General features: G+C 37.1%; 1 protein-coding gene across 4 annotated transcripts in view; it reads left to right on the plus strand.

Annotated features, from left to right (window-relative positions):
- The first annotated feature begins 9,983 nt into the window (after positions 1 to 9,983).
- Positions 9,984 to 22,743, plus strand: part of LOC134790553 (piezo-type mechanosensitive ion channel component) — a 91,706-nt gene continuing 78,946 nt past the window's right edge. For all 4 annotated transcript variants that reach the window (XM_063761384.1, XM_063761385.1, XM_063761386.1 and 1 more), the window contains exons 1-2: positions 9,984 to 10,188; positions 11,657 to 11,731. In XM_063761384.1, the coding sequence (XP_063617454.1) occupies positions 11,665 to 11,731 (67 nt within the window). In that variant the 5' untranslated portion in view covers positions 9,984 to 10,188; positions 11,657 to 11,664. The remainder of the gene's footprint in view (positions 10,189 to 11,656; positions 11,732 to 22,743) is intronic.

The raw sequence follows: 22,743 nt of genomic DNA on the forward strand, positions 1-22,743 counted from the left end.
TAGTTGAAGATCGGTACCCGGCCTTGCGATATTTGTCAACAAAAAATTTCGCGCTCGCTGCGCTCGCGTTTATGGTTGGTTTTTTAGTTGACCCTATATCTACATGTTAGCTTGACTGGTGAATGAATAGAGTTAGACCAAAAAAATTCTACAATGATTTTGATAGCAGTATTAGCAGTGCAACTAGTGCAAATGTTATTTATACGTCATAATTTCATAGAAGTTTTGACGTTTAAAATAACACTTGCACTGCGTGTGTTATCAAAATCGTTGCAGAATTATCTTGGTCTAACTCTAGTAATTTTCTTAAAAAACTGCTTAAGTAACATACATTTCAAGGACATTGGGTGTTGAGTGTTGACAGCCCCATAATATGTGTGTAAAAGCGGTTTTATGACATTTTTTCAACGATTTTAACAAATCTACAAAAGGTTCGGTTTCGGTTTCGGTTTCGGCCGAAACTAGAACCAAAGCCGAACATTCCGTTTCGGTTTCGGTTTCGGCAAAAAAACATGTTTCGGTCGGACACTAACTGTGAACATAGTGATTGTCAAAGGACTGTCTCATTTCAATCATAGACAGAGAGAATCATACTATCTTTGTCTTACACTAGTACTAGCACCCAAAAGAAAAGGATGAGTATAGTTTTCCTGGTTCTTACTGACTGACAAATTGGTTTGACCAACAACTTTAACGAGATAAGCGTACTGCAGAGTAGAGTTTTAAAGCCTTAACAGATTACCGCACCGGACAGCTACCTTGGTGTGGTCCAAATATCTCTTGGCGCTACAAATATTAAAAATCTTATTATAGTTTGCCAAGCTTTTTCCGTGAGTAGAAAAAAAGAGTTGTCTTTCCATAGAAAATTTGAATTTCGCGCCTTTTTCGACGGACAAACTGGGTGTGCCGGAGTACACAGACATCAGCCTTTGTATAGTTCCTGAGAATACAACCTTACAAGCTTTTATAAAACTTACAAGGCAGCTTTGTTAGTAGAATAAGCAGGTGGCATATTTTATTAATACATTAAAAATGTAGGTGGGTGGATTTCAAAATCCTGCGAAAACTTATGGTTCGGTCTTTATAAAAAAAACTAGTAGGTTGTGCGAGTTGCAACTTTTTTATATGTTTTTAAGAACTATTATCTTCATGTTCCTTCAATTACCATCTCCAATAACTTAATAGTTTTTTTTATATAAAATGTTTTATGTGTCTAAAATCATCACCGTCTACCGGAAAAATCTGAACCTTTTTGTTTGCAGTGAAAATTATAGCATACCTATCGTACGATTGCGATTTTCTTTTACTTATATCTTTTCCATGTTGTTGTTTAACACATGAAAAAATATGCAATAACTCCTTCACCGAGAAAGTACATTTAAAAATATTTAAAATTTTGTCACGAATATTCGTCAACACCGTCATGGTAATGTCAATGTGAGCTTATCTCCGTGTATGAACAACGAAATACCGCTAAAGGTCCTTGCCCTATTTTTCACTTTAATATAGAATGCCAAAAATGATTTCACTATAAAGTCACATCATTGAATCATGAGAAATATTACGAACAAATTTGTAAAACGTAGTTTGACACAACAGAGCATCATCACCGTTATGCTTTGGTTTAAAAAAGTTACAAATGATATATTAGAAATAATTACTGAAATTAATGGCAAACTACATGAAGTTTATTGTGTAGCTAGACAATAACTAGTATTATTCGTATTCTAGAAATAAAAACAAGAAACTCTCAAATCGTCAACACCATACCCATCATCACCGGGAAAAAATGACGACCGGTGATGATTTCATGTGTATGGTGATAACGGTTCTCAGAAACTTTTCTAGTTATTTTGCTATAATTCATTATGAAATTAAGCTGTATGTTTGAAAAACGTTCTCTATGTCTTCTAACACTATATAATGTCTACGTTATAAATGTAGAATAAATGTAGAAGAAGATATAACTATTTCTTTCACACTAGAGGATGGTTAGTTTTTAGGGTTCCGTACCCAAAGGGTAAAACGGGACCCTATTACTAAGACTCCGCTGTCCGTCCGTCCGTCCGTCCGTCCGTCCGTCTGTCACCAGGCTGTATCTCACGAACCGAATAGGTGAGGACGGGTACAAATTATCGTCTACTTGGGGACCAGTGATTCAAATGTTGAAACCAGCGGATATATCTTCGGACCAGTGTACGGATACTGTGAGTGTTGCGTGTCGTGCCGTGGACAATAAACATTAAACTTTAACGGGTAGCTGCAATTTCTTTGTCTACCCCGAACATTTTTATAAACTAATTTCGGGTAGTTTAGTGGTGTTTTATTAATATCTCCGTTGACATTTGTTGGGACGTCAGTCTTTCCGTGACCACAGCTGGTGCAACTCAGCTGAAACGTCGGAATTAAAGGTAAAAACAATGAAATTATATCGCGGTAGACCCGTTTGTGTAATTAAATATGTGTACAAAACGCGAGAGTTTAAAGTGTTATATTGTTTACCTTATTTCTAATGCTAAAAAAAACGAACTATAATGCCTTTTTGCATATTCAGTGGAGTCCATCTAAGCTCACTCTGCACCGACTTAAATAGAACAAAGTGAGTGAGTGTCATCCTCCTTAGGGGCTATTTATAAATTACGTCATTTCAAATTAGGGGGGGGGGGTCTGGACATCGGATGACGGTAGCATGAAGTAGGAGGAAATGGGGTCATTTGAAGCATGATTTTTGGATGATTATAGGGGGGGGGGGGGGGGTCAAAAATCGTCAAAAATCGATGACGTAATTTATGGACAGCCCCTTAGCGTTAGTCCCTAATTCCTTTTAAAAGAACAAAGTCAAATCGAATTTAGAACTATAAGGGAATAAAAAAAGGTTAATTAATGACTTTATTTAGGAATTAGGAGGTAGAATTCATAGAAAGGGGGGGGGGGGGCTATTACTGCAATGTTCTGCCGCCAGAGTGCAGCACTGAGCTAGCTTGTAAACCATAGAGTACAAGTTTTCACAGACAATAAAATATGACATTGATGCATTAAGGCGGTTTGTTAACAAGGGTCTACCGGGAAACGCGAAAATAGAAATTTAGTTATAGCTGGTCAAGCAGATCTAGTCAGTAGAAAAAGGCGGCAAATTTGAAAAATGTAGGCGCGAAGGGATATCGTCTCATAGAAAATTTGTATTTCGTGCCTTTTTCTACTGACAAGATTTGCTTGACCATCTATATCTGCTTTTTTATTGCTCGAATATGCAAGAGTGATAGAGAGGTTAGATAAAGAAATTTAGATTTTCTTGTTTCGCGGTAGACCCCCAGATTGTGATGGATTGTGGTAGTAGCGCCCCCTACGCAGAGATTCGCGTAATATTCCCTATTGACATTAAGGCCAAGCGCACACCACGATTTTAATTTTTGCGACACGATTTTAGAATCGCGCTGTAATATATCGCAGAAAATTCACTGCGCGCACTGCGATGAAAAAGTGGACGATTTATTCATTCTCAACATGGATTTCGTACCAGTCGTTTGTCATGAAACGTGTCTTTAATATGCGATCGCCGTATAACTTTGAGTATTTATACCACAAAGGTGATCTCCTTCTATTTCCATAATTAAATGGTCAACATCTAGCGTCTCATCTTCAGACTCCATCGGAGAAGCAGGTTCCGACATGTTGAGGCTTGGAGAGCGAAGTGCCGACTGAGGTCCGGGGTGCGATTTTATTATCACAGTGCGCGCAGTGCCATACAACTCCGTATGCTGCAATTCACTTTGCGACAATCGCGTCGCGAGCAGTCGCGGAAAAATGTGACAAATCACAATTTTAAAATCGCTGCGATTTTTTTGTCGCATATGCGCGCACTGCCATATAAACACATACGTTACATTTCTGCGACTAAATTATCGCGCGACAAAAAGTCGTGGTGCGCGCTTGGCCTAATGATGACATGGCCACACTTTGTCTCTACAACCCGAATGCCATTCTCAAGGCCCCAACCTCCGAGGCCCCAACGTTATCTGTTCACTTTGACGGCGCAGCAATTAGTATCACTTCTCTCTCCTCGCTCTTTTAAAAATGCCATTTGTCAAAAAAGGACAACCATACTGTTGACAAGATGAACTTCAAATCAAAGTGTTACCTTTTTTGGTGCATCCAGGCTGTGTATGTGTGCGTAAAAACGTGTATGTGTGCTCTTTTAGGGATGTGAAAAGTCGATTTTAATCATGTTATATATCAATAAACGCTACAACACGATAATTACCTCCGACAGACGTCACGTGACATTACTTTGTAAGCTGCTAAGTAATAGCAAACACATCCAAATTACATTTTCTTTCAAAATTCAGTTCGTTAACAACAAAAACATGCTTATTGGACTGCTGAACCCAGGATCTCTTAGCACGCGTCACGACGAGTTTCTTATTGCTATGTCGAGGTATAATGTCGATATAATGGCGATCAACGAGACATGGCTGCGCGCTGGCGAGCAAGGCCCCCGGCTACCGTCTGCGCCACATCCCGCGCCCTGCGGGCGTACATACGCGTGGCGGGGGAGTTGGATTCTATATCCGCAACGGAGTTACTGCGCGTGTCATTTCTCACCCGCCAGCACAATCAGTAGAACAAATGTGGTTAAACATCAGCATCAATGGTACTAAGTTCGCGATTGGCACCGCCTACCGACCGCCTTGGCTCAACCCTGACTTATTTTTTGATGCCCTGACCGAAAGCATTGCTTCCATTGGTGGGATCGACAACTTAATATTACTGGGCGACTTTAATATCAATATTTTGGACGTCCAAGATGCTAGCTCTAAGAAAATGTCAGAGTTTCTAAACTATATGAATCTTACACAACATGTAGCTCAGCCAACTCACTTCACGGATCACAGTGAAACATTAATTGATGTTATCTGTTCCAACATGCGCGTAAGCAATATGAACGTAAATTATATTCCGACTCTAAGTAGCCATGCGTTCCTCACGTGTGAAATACACGTAAAGAAACAACGAATTCCTCGCAGACTTTTGACTTACAGACCACTCAAGGATATAGTACAGGATAATTTAAATAGTGACATACATTCGTTGGGGTTGCATAATCTTTTGACTGGAAATGTGAATGACATGGTCAAGCAATTTAACCATGGCTTACTCATGTTATTCAACATTCATGCACCTCTCAGACGGACATACGTAAAAGACTGCTCGTACCCTTGGATCACATACACCATTAAGGAAATGATGAAAACACGCGATGAAGCTTATTCCAGATATAGACTGACCAAACTTGACTCTCATAAAACGTACTATAAAGAGCTAAAAAATATAGTCAACGCAGCATTGCAAAATGAAAAAATCGCCTATTTCAATCACAATATCAATATTATAAAAAATCCCCGCAAGCTATGGAAAAACATTAAACAAAACGTGGCTAACTTTAAGAATACTGATTATCAATTACCTAAATCTCTTTGTAATGCTGCTAAAATAAACGAACACTTTTTGAAGCTCCCAATCACTAACGGCATTAGCATATCGAATCTGACATTCTTTGAATTTCACAAATTTGGCAATAATATTTTTAAATTAGAGCCCGTTAATGAATTAACAATATTTAATATAATTAAAAAAATTGGCACCAATGCACAGGGCAACGACGGACTCAACATAAATATGATATCAACGACTCTTCCAACAACACTATCTACAATAACTGCCATAGTCAACAAATCTCTAGAGACTGGAATATTCCCTGACGAGTGGAAAGTGGCGGTTGTGAAACCCATTCCAAAAACCCCAAATCCAAATGAATTCAAAGAACTTCGCCCAATCAGCATACTTCCAGTGTTATCAAAAGTACTGGAAAAAATTGTTTGCTTTCAAATGTCGGCGTTTCTTGAGGCAAATAACATCCTGCCAAAAAAACAGTCCGGTTTCAGAAAGCTTCGCAGCACTACCACTGCGCTTATAGATGTGGTCGATGATGTCCTAGCTGCACAAGACGCTGGTGAGGCAACAATACTGGTGTTACTTGACTTCTCTCGCGCATTTGACACGATTGACACGACTTTACTTTTATCTAAATTAGCCTTCTATGGTTTTGACACACTGGCTCTGAAATGGTTTCATAGTTACCTTACTAATCGTACGCAGTATGTCAAAATTTGTCATGAGGATGGCACTGAGTTACTCTCAAGCACATTACCGGTCACTAGAGGTGTTCCACAGGGTTCGATTCTAGGACCTATCCTATTTAGTCTGTATAGTGCAGATGTAATTAGTAACATACAAAATTGTAAGTATCACATATACGCGGATGACACTCAATTATATATATCTTTCAAAGCAAGTGACACAAGCATAGCTGTAAATAAACTTAACGATGATTTATCCAGCATAGTCAACTGGTGTCACCAGAATAATTTACAGTTAAACTCCTCTAAATCTAAATTTATGTTGTTGGGTACAAAAAAACAGATTGAAATAGTTACAAGACATAACCCACAAGTTACAATCAATGGATCTCATTTAGAGAGAGTTGTAGAGGCTCGTAATTTAGGTCTGTTAATGGATGAGTCTCTGAGATTTGAGAAACATAGGGTAAGACCTCCAGTGAATGAACACTTAAGGCATTATCCAAGTTTGAAAAATCATTTCTCAGCATTCATTAATAATTTCAATAATTATCTGCAATTTAATGAATCCTCATTTAATAAATAAGAAAGTAATTTCTGCGATTTTTTATTACTTTCATAGTTTTTGAGTTATAGCAGAATTTATCAAAAAGTACCCAAAAACCTAATGAATGAACATACAAACTAGTGAATGAACACCGCAAAATCCAGTGAATGAACATCATTTAGATATTTTTAATCAGCTTTAAAAAACATTTTTAACACTATAAACGTTTCCAGCTCTATTTTAGTAGGTATAGCGAAAGCGTTCATATATTTTTATCCCCTCCATATTGATTTCAAATAGATTAGAATGTAATAAAATGATGGTTATTCACCAGAACCTATTACATATTATTAATAAAAAGAGAATCAATCTTTAAAACAAGAAACAATCAGCATATTCTGATGAAAAAAGTTAGGATTAGCAAATAATGCTTAAAATAATAAACTTGTCATTGCATTGTTCGTGGTTACATTGTTCAAACATAGAATTAGTAGAAATCTTATAAATGAACACCCCAAATGTTGTATTGTTCATACATAGGCATGAAAAATCCAGTAAATGGACTATAGAAATTTTGTTTGTTCCAATACTGGCTGAAAGAATCAGAATCATTTTCTATGCAGGATCACAAAAAACAAGCTCAATACCAATTCGTTTACACATAAATTTAGAAAAAAAAATAAATGTAGACGACACCAGTAAATGAACACACCGTTCATTTACTGGTTTCAGAACATTTGATAAGCCAGTATTGGAACTATAAAAAATAAAGACTTAATCACATAATACGTCGACAAAGTGTACATTTATAGAAGGTTTAACTCTTAATCTAACCAAATAACCAAACTTTGTACAGGTAAACATTAAATAAGCACTTCATATGTTGCTCCAAACGTACACTGTTCTTATCTGGGATATAATTTTTGCATACAAAACTTCAAAACCAGAAATACGAAAACTTCAAACGCCAGTCACGTTCAAACTGGTCGAAAATAAATTTAGCAGGGGTTGAAATTGCATAGGAAATAGAGTTGTTAATAAGAAAAAAAATACGACAAGTGGTAGAAATTGCTATATTTCTTATTTTAGACAAAAAACGTAATTTTGTTCATTCACTGGGGGGTGTTCATTCACTGGAGGGTTTACCCTATCTCGGAAACAATGCGCAACTGTTTTTATCGTCTCAAGGTTCTGTACAAAGTCCGTGAGTGTCTCTCCGTTGACATGCGCATTAAGTTATGTGAGGCGCTCATACCGTCAAAACTTAATTACGCAGATGTAGTCATCTGTGAACGCTTACTATATCGCACTAAGAAAATGCTGCAACGAATTCAAAATGCTTGTGCCCGTTTCTGCTTTCCCATCCCTCGACGTGCTCACGTCACTCCTTTTTTAAATCAATACAACCTAATGAATATGGCCTCCCGTAGATCTCTCCATTTTGCGACCTTACTTTTTGGAATTATAAAAAATAGAGAACCATCATACCTTTATGACAAAATAAACTTTTCCCAACGTGCTATGAGACACGCAACACGACTTACACACCACACAACACACTGCACGGCTGCCTTCCGTGGCAGCTTCCGTTTTGCTGCCACAAAGTGCTGGAACGACTTGCCACCACCAGTACGAAATTGTTTATCAGTCGCCTCTTTTAAAGTAAAACTCCAGAACTTTCTGCTAGATAAACAAAAATTGTAGCACTTAGGCAACCGTGCCAACAAATAAACATCACACATACTCATACACACACACACACATACATACACATACGCGCCCGACAAAAGAAGATACATAGATATGTATAAAATCAATAGCCTTATAATTATTATTTATTCATTGTTGAATTCCTTTGTTTTGGTTCTGCCACCATATACCTAGTTTTAGTTTTAGCTTAAGTCTTTTACCAGGCCTCACTGAAAATCAGCGTCACGTTGTGTGTCCTAGGATACACAACGTGACAAAAAGCTGAGTGGGGACCTTTAGGCACAAATATTTATGTAATTGAATCTTAGTTTTGTGTTATTTCATCTTGTGTTATTAATTATTATTTGTGCTAATAAACATTTCTTATTCTTATTCTTATTCTACACAGCGGAACAAAATAGCTATTAATTGAAGCTTCAATATCTTCGTTAAACATAAACATAATTGAAATGCTAATGAATAATAAATATATTAGAATATAATAAAATAATTCAATTATTGCAGAACCCATATTTTAGTAGGTATTTATGTATTTCAATTAAATGTCTGAACTTTCCCTTCGTTCCCTGCTGGGGCGTGACGATAAAATTGTGAACTGATAACCACAATAAAGAATAAAAGCGTTTTTGATCATTTTAGGTATCGTTAAACCTTTGAAGTGAAATTAAAATTGCAAGAAATGTCGATAGTTTATCGATATGACTTTATCGAGATGGCTACAGCAAGGTGGTGTTAAATTGTTAATCGTACACTATACAAAAGTGGTAACAGTGACAGCTCGCTTTGATGTAATCTCTAAATATTATTCCAAGGCACCAACGCTTTCTGTTCTCTTTGACGGCGCAGCAACTAGTATCATTTCTCTCTCCTTGCTCTTTTAAAAATGCCGTTTGTCAAAAAAGGACAACCATACTGTTGACAAGATGGACTTCAAATCCAGATGTCCCCTTTTTAGGTAGACCCAGGTTGTGTATGTGTGCGTAAAAACGTGTATGTGTGCTCTTTTAGGGATGTGAAAAGTCGATTTTAATCAGTTATATATCGATAAACGCTACACAGCGGAACGCAATGGCGATTAATTGAAGCTTCAATATCTTCGTTAAACATAAACATAATTGAAATGCTAATGGATAATTAATATATTATAATATAATAAAATAATTCAATTATTGCGGAACACCTATTTTAGTAGGTATTTATGTATTTTAATTAAATATCTGAACTTTCTCTTCGTTCCCTGCTGGGGCGTGACGATAAAATTGTGATCTGATAACCACAATAAAGAATAAAAGCGTTTTTGTTCATTTTAGGTATCATTAAACCTTTGAAGTAAAATTAAAATTACAAGAAATGTCGATAGTTTATCGATATGACTTTATCGACATGGCTACAGCAAGGTGGGCCACATTGTTAATCGTACACTAAACAAAAGTGGTCCCAGTGACAGCTCGCTTGGAAGGTATCTCTGTATATTATTATATCTATGTATTATTCTATACATTTTAGTAGATTAATAAAAACACGTCTGGCAATAATAGGTTTGACATCTAGTGTCACTGTCAATCATGTCAAAACTTCAAAAGCAAGCAAGAGTGTCATTTCGGGCGTGGATCGGTTAGTGCGTTTGTCGGTGGTGTTGTTATTCAAAAATGTAGTTATGTCGTAAAATGTGCGGAAATTATGCTAATTTCTCTTATCAAAGACTTCCATATTATAACTTTAAGTTTAAAGTGGTTGTGTGCTGCTGAAGTGACATAATTATTTGTTTACTTTAATCAGGATTTTTAGTTTAAGGTATGTTTTGTGAAGTTCTGAGTTTTCTTATCGTTTAATGAATTAAACCTTGTTACAATTTATTTGGGCACCTATTTCCTATATTTTTGGGTTTATTTCGATAATGATTTTAATTAGATGCGTCGTTTATATACCTGCGCATTTTTGAAATTTATTTTTGCAAATCTCTATTTGCTCAGCGCGAACCGCTGTGGGCTAATCTTTACTTTATGGACCCACGATTTGGAGGGTGTGTTGGGTATGGGGGGGGTAGAGGGTGCAAAGGGCTACCCCCCAGTCCAACCCCCATGGCGCGGAACCCCATGGTTATGGAGATATCCATGGTTAAAGTTTGTATGAAATTACTATGAAATAAAGGAGAAATGTAATAGCAGATGTCGATAGGTGCCGTTTTTTGTTAATTTATATTACCTTTTATACCACACCACCATCCTCAAGGTCACCAAAATCTCAAGGTCACGAAATGTTATGGTGACCAAAATCTCAAGGTCACCAAAATTTTTGGTCACTAGAATCTCAAGGTCACCAAAATCTTTGGTCACCAGAATCTCAAGGTACCCAAAATGTCAAGGTCACTTAAAACCGAATCAGAGCACCCCACTATCCACGTGGTCTTGTCTGTCCTACCCCTAGAGAGCAATTCCAAAAACGGAGGCGCGGAGGGAGGGCAGCCCTCGCCCGCCGTGACGGAGCGAGGGAACGAGCGAGGCGAGCGGCTGAGGCTGGTCGCCGAAGGCGACCAGTAAGCCGAAGCTGCGGAGCCGAGTGTAGTGAGCGTGCTTTGTCACGCGAGGGCGGAAGGGCTGCTCTTCCGCAGCGCCGGAGCTAACCCAGATCCAACAGCTTCACCGCTGAGGTCGAAGGCTCGCGGAGTAGCCCCGAGGTCAGCGAGCGACCGAGACCAAATAGCGAAGCGCAGGGGGGGAGGTGGCGAGCGTAGCGAGCCGGCGACGTCCACAAACGAGCTATGGTCTCGTCAGCGGCGACGAAGCGGGCCTTCGGGGGAAGCGCGCCCCCCCTCACCCCTCACCCCCTCCTCCTTCAAAATTTGCTGTAATCCCTTATTTCTTAGTAATTCCATACAAACTTTAACCATGAATATCTCCATAACCATGGGGGTTGGACTGAGGGGTAGCCCTCCCCCCTCCCCCCTCCCCCCCTCCCCGCCCCAAAAATCGTGGGTCCATAAAGTAAAGATTTACCAATTATTCTATTTCTGACCAATTCTAAGTATACTCTCAAATTTTTTTTATACTAAGTCTACCTTATCCAGAATAATAATAAAAAAGAAGTGATTAATTCACCCAAGTAATAATAAAAAAATAAGATTGCGTATTATGATCTTAATACTTAAGTACCTTATAAAATAAAATAACTAACTAACTAAAAGATTGCGTATTTGATTTTGTTTATTAAATTATTACCACATACATAAAACAGTTTCAAGTGTAGCTTTATTTATTTACAGTTAACAACATGCCCAAGCTTCATGTACCAGCAACTCTTCTGGTGCGAGTAGTGCTGCCAAGTGCACTGCTAGTCAGTAAGTGAATGTTACAATTAATTATTCATTAAGACTATCATAGTGCAAGAACTCTTATATTTGTATAGCTTACCTCTGTCTGCTCAATCAAGCTTCTGTAAGTGGAGTATGTGCACAAAGACAAGAAGTTAGAAGCAATAAAAGAGCTTTTATATAGTTATGCTTTAAAGCCAGGCCACACTGGCTGCGTGTGCGTTGATGTGCACGTGCGATAAAATGTTGGAGCCGCACACGCACACGTCACGCAAGCGGTGTGTCGTCTCTCATAAGGAACTGTATATTACAACGCGCACCTGCACATGCACGTCTACGCACACGCACCCAGTGTGCACAGGCACCCAGTGTGCACAGGCCTTTAATGATGGTCTTCCCCACATTGACCATAGTATCAAACTCATAAGATACAGTCCACTGTCCTTTATGGATCTCTTGTGAGCTCTCCATCTGCTGTTAATGTATGGTATGTGTCAATACTGTCAATTTCATTAAAACTCATTGATAAGAAGGTAATTCCTATCTATGTTCTTTTTCATTTACTATAGATCTATAATAGTTGTCCTTCCTAAACTAAAGAAATATATCTAAACTTTGTTACAATATCACAACATTCACGATACGAGGATATTCTCGCATTATTCTTATTATAAATACTTAATTATAATGTATCATTGGACAAGAATACTTAAAAAGTGTAAAGAACTAGTGAACAGCATTAAATTTCATAAGCAGCAAACATGTTTATTCTTAACCGCACGCTACTCCAGTGTGCGAGCGGGATAACGATATATACGTACAAAGCGCTGTTTCGCTCACACACTGGATGCTCCAGTCTGGAGCGACGTGCGAATCCACATTAGCGTGAAAACCGCGTTTGAATTCACTGTCCTAAATGCCTGAAATTGTCAGTCATTAATTTTATTTCACTGGGCCACATTTAATGACCTGACCTTTGAAACTGGCCGGCATTAAATTGGTACCGCCGTAAGTGCGAATTAACCGTCACCTATTAATTTAATGTCGCGGGTATCACCGTGTAGCAGTGACGCAACGCGGTAAAGTTTCCTACAAAAAAATAAATAATAAAGCAGTAGCTTTACTTCTTATAAATGCATCCCACCTGAGTTATGTGGGAAATATGCACGTAATCAATAACCACCCTTAAATCGTATACTCCCGGTTTTGCCTGCAGTCCTATAGCGAGCTGCTAGTGGTACAGTCACCTGCAATAATATGTTACGCTATGAAGGCTTGTGGCTCTACAAATACGACCGTGTCAGATATTTCTGCGGCCTTCGGTTTGAAACATATTATTGCAGGTGACTGTACCTAAGGCTATATATTATGTACTTTCTCACTCTAGTACACGCTTCTGCTCTTGAAGGACTGCAAGTAGAATCACGATGAGCAAAATAAATGAGGCCGAAGTATACTCCATTGGGGCAACTTTCTGTTCTGGATACCTATACAACATACGATAACTTTTCAACACAACTAACTTACGGAAGTAGGTATATATTGATAACTTTACGACATTTATTACCCGCTTAATGGCTGGTCGGTCGGTGCTTATCGCGGCAGTCGGTACCTGCATGTTCATATGCCCGTACTGTGCCAATTTCACGATTTTGCATAGTTGACCGAAAAGACTCGCGAGTCGCGACTCTCGCGAGTTCTCATGCAAGAAACGTGGTGTGGTAGAGACCTTTGATTGTAAGAAACAGAATGGAATTTCCTTGTAGCAGTCCCGCGGGGTTATTTTTACGGAGCCGTCTCCATTACCTGCCCTCACATAAAACGTACCCTCACGTTGCGCTAGGCGTGGTTGAATTGATAAGTCGGAAGCGTGAGCTCAGCACGTTTTTTGCAAATAAAATACAAATCTGGCATTGAGACAACTAATGCGAAGTCTGCGGAGTGAGAAAGCAATAGTCTCGGTCATTTGCCTTATCTTTCGATGACTAAAGCAAAAATAAATAACATTTGTATATATTTTAGAGGTAAATGTTTGAAAAAGGAAATGTAACTCCAAGCAAACTAACAATAATTTCGCGAGTTTCCAGGAATCGCTTAAAATACCTACTGATGGTTAGGTAGCTATAATATTTTTATCACGGCGACGGCGAAACCGGCCGGCGGCCGCGAACTGAGTTGTTATGCATGCTGTCAAAACTAGCTATTACATCACCGACTTTTAAGTTTTTTTACAATTAAACCATCACGATTTTGGTTTTTATGAAAATAATTCATTGCTATTCCATCCGCGACGCAGTCTGTGTCATTAATCACATACTCACCGGCCTACTCAATGTCATACCTGTTTACATTGGTCGAAATAATATGAAGTACCGCATAAGGAGGAATCATCAATACAGGATGATTAATGAAAACCAAATACCTACTGCCCAGTAAACCAGGCATCTTGACGCGACGTCTACTGCTTCATTGCGCACCATGCAAACGCATTTTCAAAACCAAGTTTGGCTCCGCAAGTCATATTAGAGCGTTCTATGTTCCTGGTTAAAAACATTTGGAGGAGTCGCCGTCGTCAGAAACGACGAGGAGCACTAGGCTGACTGCTATAGTTATTGGCCGTTATTGACCGAAGCGAAGCGAAGGTCTACGTTTTGACTCGGGCATTTTGCTTTCGTATGTCCGGATGTTCTCCTCTACAGGTCGCAATTCTTAACCGATTCTCGTGAAATTTTGTGACCGAATTTTATGACTAAATAATTTTTTTTTGTCAATCCGGTTTTTGGAATTTTTTAAAAATGGCGGAGTCGTGATACCTGGCGCCTAAACAAATAGTCGTATCGATATCATAAGACTTTTTTCTTTTTGAAACATGTTTACAGAGTTAATAGCAAAAAATGCAGAAAAAAATTATCGCTGGTTTAGGCGGTATTTAGATATTTAATTTTAACTAATTTTAATTTGAGAAGGAGTAGCTAAATTTCGTCAACCCATCTAAGAACTATTTGGCTCAGTTTGTAAACGTTCGGTTTTTCTGTTTGCACAGAGGGTCTGGGTTCGATCCCCAGTAATTGTATGCTGGGATATTATAACTTTTTGTATTTTTTTACACATAAATTTCGTATTGTTTTTCTTTAATTTACTATACACCGTGTTTTTATTGAATTCCGTTAACTTCGGGGTATAGTTAAGTACGTTTATAAGAACTAAATGGCATAGTTAATTTTCAAAAAAAAAATTTTTTTTTGTTTTCTTTTTTGTTTTTTTTTTTGTTTAAAAAGTAATTAAATGTAGCATATAGCGTTGTTGTAACACGGGCATTACATTTAACTCAACCAAACAATTGAAATCTGTGACATATCAATGTCATTTCGTACATCAATCGACCGAGATTGTACTTAAGTTTAGTAGCAAATGTATGAACTCATTCTAAACACTAATCAATATGTAAGCCGGCCCTAAGGCAAGTGTACACGCTTGTAGAGGCCTTATAGTAAAAAAATAAATTATGGATTATCTCCGAAATGGACTTAATTAGAACATCGGTGTCTTTGAGAAAGTTACTTGATTTAAGCTCAGGAATGCACCCTTGAAATTAACGGAAATCAAAAAAAACACGGTGTATTTAAAGCTCTTAGCACCATGTTATTTCAAGCTCTGCTCGCGAGGTCTACAGCTCACAGAGCCACTAGTATAGTAATTGGCCACTCCTTACAAATCAGAAAGAAACAAGCCACTGTACAAACTGTACAAACTTAACCATATACTGTAGTAAATTAAGAATTCTCCTTGGAAGATTTTACCACTTAAGCTTTAAAGTACCTAATAATATATTAAAATGTCTATATTTTGCAATAGTTGAGTCTGTATTGAGCTACGCACTTGATTGCTCTGGTCTTACTTTTAAATCATACACAGATAAATTAGAAGCACTACAAATTAGATTCCTAAAACTACTCGTGAATAAGAAAACAAGAAACAGTTGTAAAAGCGATTATACTAAATTATTCAAAATTTGTAAAATACTACCAGTTAGCATAAATTCCATTTAGCAGTTAACAACCATGGCAATGAAAAACATAGCTCAATATTAATAGAACATAAACATAAAACAAGGACAGTAACAGCGCGAAAACTATTTTGATGACAGAACTCTAAGGAAAAGACTTCCGTATTTCCTAAATAGTCTACCCGATAATATTCGGCATGAGCCAAATAAGAAAAAATTCAAAAGCGCATTAAAACTGTACCCACTGCAAACACTTAAGTGACAATTGCATGCGTGCAAGTGTCACTTAAGTGCTTATATTAAACATATTAAATAATAATTAAGTATAATAATATACGTGTATGTAGAGACTCCACAGACCAACCCCTAGGCGGTATTCTGTGAGAGACTCTTACCTGCAGGCAAACTGTAAATACAGTTTTACAGGGATCTGTATAGATTTAAGCTCTGTACTGTGTATTAATAAATACATAGTAAAAAAATAAAATCCTATTGACACCTTATTATTAAGAGTGGCCAATTACTATATGCTGGACAATAACTATAACAGCACCTCTAGCACAACTGGCCGCGACAGGCGCGAGAAGAGACAGATCGGCGCGACTTGGCGGCTTGTCGCGTGTTGGCAGCAAAACTCACGCGCGAGAGCCGCGACAATCTCGCGATCAGGTGTCACTGTCAGAAAATGACAACGATCGCGACTTTGAACTAAAATCCGTAGCACAACTGCCTATTTTGAGACAAAATATTCTCTCGGCTTTATGTCAATCCGCGAGTTGAAGTCTACGCGACTTTATAACGCGACTCGCTCTCGCGGGTGGTTTGCTTGTACTTTTTTAACTGAACTCATGATAATTATAACTTAAAAACAAGTTTCATATATTATGTAAGTAATAATATAATTTGTATAATTACTTATTGCCCTAAGGGATAAGGAAGTATGGAACAATCACTAAATGCGCTTTACGCACTCTTATATCGATTATGCACGGTGATACCTACAAGTACCACAACACACCCATCATGTTTACAACTTTAATTTCAAACAGCTAGCTTGTAGGTACTCAATTAAGTAAATAGGTACATATGTAGGATTTTTTTAATTTCAATTCAGGTTCGTAAGTTTGTAAAAGTAATCCTAAGACTTCCTTACACAAAACTTTCATCAACCTAACAACGGAGCCCGCTTGCTTGTACATAAACGAAGCCGATGAGGTGGGTAGGTACAAATGTTTAAAACAAACTATCCAACTTATTAAGTAAGCCATAGTCTTAGTAGTAGTATTTAGGATCACGGTTAGATGTCTAATTTCAACAATCTCTTACTATTTAGGTACCGTTTGGAACCTTCCTCGACTTCAACAAAACATACCTACATGTGGCCTGTGCCCGCTGCATCGTACTGTAACAGGATCATGTCCGGCTCAAAATCATGCTTTGTATGAAATATTATCAGTCATCACCCACTAAACCATTCCGTCCCCTGCCAACACCATACGGTGACGTGACTGGACCGACCCGACCAACAATATTTTGAAGGAGTCGTTACGCTCATGTGACTCATGTCATAGTCTGCGTAGCATAGGTACGGTTATCATATGGTCTACCATATTGAAACTCCTCTAGATCATACCCGCGTTCTAGATGTTTCACTTCATGTTTGACAGGGCCTGATACGATCATGCTATGATACGTTGCTGTCAGCATTAGGTATGAAGTGGGCCTTGGGGAGCTAATCATGGCTTCTAGGAGTTGTAGGTACCTACCTACTTTATTTTTTGTTTAATTTCAGGTAAAAAATACAGGAGTGAAAAAAAAAAACAATATTTAAATTAATAGTATATTGCTTTGCCTTATATATTCTTGCAATATTCGACTTCTTATTATTAAACCTAATATATTATTAACATCTAGAACCACAATAGAGAAATTGTAAGAATGTTCTTTATTACCCTTGAAAAGTATTTTCTCTCTTCCTTTTTATTCGACATGCGGCGTAGGACAATTAAATATCACCCTGGAAAGAAAATTGGTTTGTAAACAAAAAAATAAAATATGGTCGTGACTTCATCGAGGACTATGAAATAAGCTTTTCATATCAATTTGTCAAATCATAAACAGTTACACAGTACACACACATGCCATCCATTGGCACAATATTTGCTTATGAAAGCAGAAAAATATAAATGATCGTATTAGATTCATAATTGTTACATATTTGCTGTAACTTATTTTTAAAATGTGTTTTTCAATTAAAAGACACATCAAGATTGTTTACCTTATTTCTAATGCAAAAAAAAATGAACTATAGATAGGTACGCCATAACCATTATGGTTATTATAATAGTTCACTTCCTCGGTGGTGTTCTTAAAGCTAAAGCGCTTCTCACATCTTAGTGACTTTAGAAACGGACAGCTCCGCGTTTGAAACCTACAAGCTTGCCTAGTGTGTTTATTTTCCTGACTCTCCACTTCGGGTCCCGTTGGCACATTCCTGTTAACAATATTTTCCTTTGGGTGCTGGGATATCAATCGTGTCTAGGATAATGCTGGACTTATTCTGAAAAAAAAAACACAATTTACAACAGGAATATGAGAACCAAACCAATAATAGCAATTCCATTAATTATAGTTATTTACAAAAATATTTTATTTAAAAGGTTTATTAAACAGAAATTAATAAACTATATATTATATATTTTAAGGAATATTATCAAAATTTAGTATATAAGGCTCTATTACTTACATTTTTTTCATATTTTTTCTCGTAATTAAATGTTGACAAAATTTGAAAGTTCCTTGACTTTGACAGGAAAAACTTAACCATCGACAATAAACTAGATTTTTTACCACCAAAGAACGAATGAAATAGCGCAACCCTGGGCTATAACCGCGAAAATCGAAGTTCGCAAATTGCGGGCATTTTTCTCTGTCACTCTTATTACGCCTTCCTTGGAGTAAAAGAGAAAGATCCCCGAAATATGCGAATATCGGTTTTCGCGGTAGCCCCTCTGTTTCCGATTCAGTGTTGTCACATGTAAATAGCATTTATGTTTAGACTTTGATTCCATCGGGGAACACTGATGAGTCGCGCCGCGACTTTGAGTTCTCTACGCGGCTGTTGCAGTCGCGGGTACAAGTTGTGCTACGGAAATCGACAGATTTGACAGCCGCGGGAATGTCGACTCGAGTCGCGGTCTAAGTCGCGGATGCAAGATGTGCTAGAGGTGCTGTCACCTATAACTTTCGCTGCCTATAACTATATATATATAACCAATTAATTGTAGAAAGATACGTAGCAAAGGTATAATAAATGTTATCATGAATGCCCATTGTTTATTAGTTTTGGGACTAGGTAGACGTAAAAATTTATAGCCTAGTTGGCATGGAATCCACATTGGGGCTAAAAATAAGTATTGTAGACTTCTATTAGGCATTCATGCTACCAATTTCTCCAAACGAAGTTACGTACTATCGTCAAATCACCTTAATAATGGCATGTTATAATAACTTTGGAAACAATAAACTGATTATTGATTTGTTTATTAAATATCTGGCTTTTAAATAATTTTTAAATTGTAGGTATACTATACTTAGACTTTATACTGTAATTAGGCTGTGTAATTAGGTACCTGCGGAAATATACAAACCTGTCTATGTAGGTATGTAACCTAGTTAAGAATCTAGTTTATGTAGAGTCCAGAATCCAGATTTTTAGACGAACTTACAGAGCTATTTTGTAAAGACTGTATACATATTTGTAAGAGTGCCAAGTTCTACGAAGAATATAAATTACAAACTTATTCTAGCAACTAGTTGGATACTTAGCTTATAAATCTAGGTAATATTTAGGTATAAGAGCGACCAAAGCTCGGCATTTGATTTATACATCCTATCGATTAGCTTTGCACATCATTTATCAACATACGGATGCGTATAGTGACATACCGTAATCATTGTAATCAAATAAAAGCACGTTTGAAAAACTGTAACTTACCAGTCTATTCCATACATATATTAAATAGAACTTTCTCCATTCTGGAAGTTGGAAAATGTAGCACATATCAATCGGGCCATGAAGACTTGATTAATTCTTCCATACCTATTCTAACCTTAATATTTATGCACCTCATCTTATTTAAGCATAATAAATTTGACGCTACGGTGGACACTAACATACTACATACACATCTTGTTAAAATAATAACACTTCTGGTTTTTCTGTAATCGGTTAAAGAGTACCTAAGTAATACATGTTTGTGCACGCGTCGCATTGCGGAGAGATCCTCTGGGCGCGCCTGGTGTAAGGGCTCGGCAGTACTTTCCCCTGTGACCGACTTCAGTGGCCTTGCCCGCGAGCCCTTCCAAATCACAAAATTTGCAAGCCATTTACAACACGCAACCAACGCTACCCCGAGCGCTCTGATTTCAACTGCGTAGTTTGTAGTGCGTACAGTCAGCAATAAAATTAATGTAGGCAAAAAAAAGCTGTTCTAAATGATCTCTAGGTAGCTCGCTGTTACCTTCATTATCATCTAATAATGAAGATAGATGATAATGAAGGTAGGCGTAAATTACCATATAAGAGAAAGTGAAAGATAATGAAGAGATCTACACCAATAATACTAAACCAAGTGGTTAGATATTTTCTGATATATTTAAAACACCCGATTATCGCCTTGAACTGCTGTGAACGGCTGTGAATAAAACATCTGTTAGTTCTTAACAAATATTTAAGTGGTAGAGTAACGAATGTATTATTTACATAAAGATATAAAGAGAGCTTGGGCTCGAAATTGTAGCAAGAATACCACTGATACATTTTTCTATTTCATTGAAACCAGTTTGATATTCAATTAGCACCTAAACCAACGAAGTGCGACTTTAAGGGAACTGAACATGAATTGTTAGATGACTCATACCTAAAAGGCTATATCTACATGAAACTGAACTTATGTAGAGTCCAGCGTTGTGAAATCTGAGTCACGCCTTCAGCGTAATGAGAATAGCATTCAACCATAGCGATATCCACACGGCATTCACATGACCTTTCCTGGTTTTCGTTCGGCTACGGCTTTAGATCCATGAGAACGAGTAGGTCAAATGAGTGCTATACTCGTAAGGGAAAATCCTGCGTGACCCGATTCCCCACGTGTCCCATAAATCCGACGTTTAGAACACATCCACCTGCCCGGCCCTGTGTTTATTCCTGCGCCAGCCATAGCTAATATTCACAGATTTATTTGCGATTATTACTCGAATAAAGGTTTTCAGAAATGTACCCACATTTCTGTAAACCTTTATTCGAGTAATAATCGCAAATAAATCTGTGAATATTAGCTATGGCTGGAAAACTTATGGTTCGGTCTTTATAAAAAAACTAGTAGGTTGTGCGAGTTGCAACTTTTTTATATGTTTTTAAGAACTATTATCTTAATACTGATTTAAACTTTCACGATTATTAAACATTATCAAACTGCACAACGGGACTTAATCGCGTATTTAAGTTTTAAGATTTACCTCCGACGTTTCGAGGACGGCGTTGTCCTGGCGTCCTCGAAACGTCGGAGGTAAATCTTAAAACTTAAATACGCGATTAAGTCCCGTTGTGCAGTTTGATAATATTATCTTAATGTTCCTTCAATTACCATCTCCAATAACTTAATACTTTTTTATATAAAATGTTTTATATGTCGAAAATCATCACCGTCTACCGGAAAAATCTGAACCTTTTTGTTTGCAGTAAAAATTATAGCATACCTATCGTACGATTGCGATTTTTCTTTTACTTATATCTTTTCCATGTTGTTGTTTAACACATGAAAAAATATGCAATAATTCCTTCACCGAGAAAGTACATTTAAAAATATTTAAAATTTTGGCACGAATATTCGTCAACACCGTCATGGTAATGTCAATGTGAGCTTATCTCCGTATATGAACAACGAAATACCGCTAAAGGTCCTTGCCCTATTTTTCACTTTAATATAGAATGCAAAAAATGATTGACATCATTGAATCGTGAGAAATATTACGAACAAATTTGTAAAACGTAGTTTGTCACAACAGAGCATCATCACCGTTATGCTTTGGTTTAAAGAAGCTACGAATGATATATTAGGTCCTTACCTATGAAATTGGCGTTTTTGTTCATAGATATAAGTCTGATCCTAGTTTTTTTTTTTTTACAAAAGTACATACACAATTACAATAAAACTACAGTGCACTCAATAAACAACGATTTTACATACAATTAATTGTTATTTTTTATTGTTAAGTGTTCAGAATTAAGCCTTGAAAATAGGTCTTTTCATGTGCTGTCGGTTCGAGTATTAAAATTACTTATATTTTTCTAATGGTACCAATTTTCAAGAAATGGAGATATTGAAAACATACCTTAAAGGTGTCAAAAATTACTGGAAAAATTTTGTTTGGTTTGAATTAGCCATCAAAAAAATATCCGCAAAATTAATTGTATGGAAATTCGTGTTTCGTTGAAATTCTCCGAACAAAACGCCAATTTCATAGGTAATGACCTAATATTAGAAATAATTACTGAAATGAATGGCAAACTACATGAAGTTTATTGCGTAGACATTAACTACTATTATTCGTATTCTAGAAATAAAAACAAGAAACTCTCAAATCGTCAACACCATACCCATCATCACCGGGAAAAATTGACGACCGGTGATCATTTCATGTATGGTGATGACGGTTCTCAGAAACATTTCTAGTTTTTTGCTATAATTAATTATGAAATTAAGCTGTATGTTTGAAAAACGTTCTCTATGTCTTCCAACACTATATATTGTCTACCTTTTAGATGTAGAATAAATGTAGAAAAAGATATAACTATTTCTTTCACACTAGAGGATGGTTAGGTTTTAAATAACATTTCTGAACATTCTGGAATGTTGTCGAATATTCGAGAACATTCTAGATCATTGTGGAACATTCCAGAACACTTTCGAATATTGTGGAATGTTCTGGAACAATCGAAGCCGTCTCGGGTCTCAGAGGCTAGACATTT

This window comes from Cydia splendana, chromosome 5 (genome assembly GCF_910591565.1).
Source record: "Cydia splendana chromosome 5, ilCydSple1.2, whole genome shotgun sequence".
Taxonomy (NCBI): Eukaryota; Metazoa; Arthropoda; class Insecta; order Lepidoptera; family Tortricidae; genus Cydia; species Cydia splendana.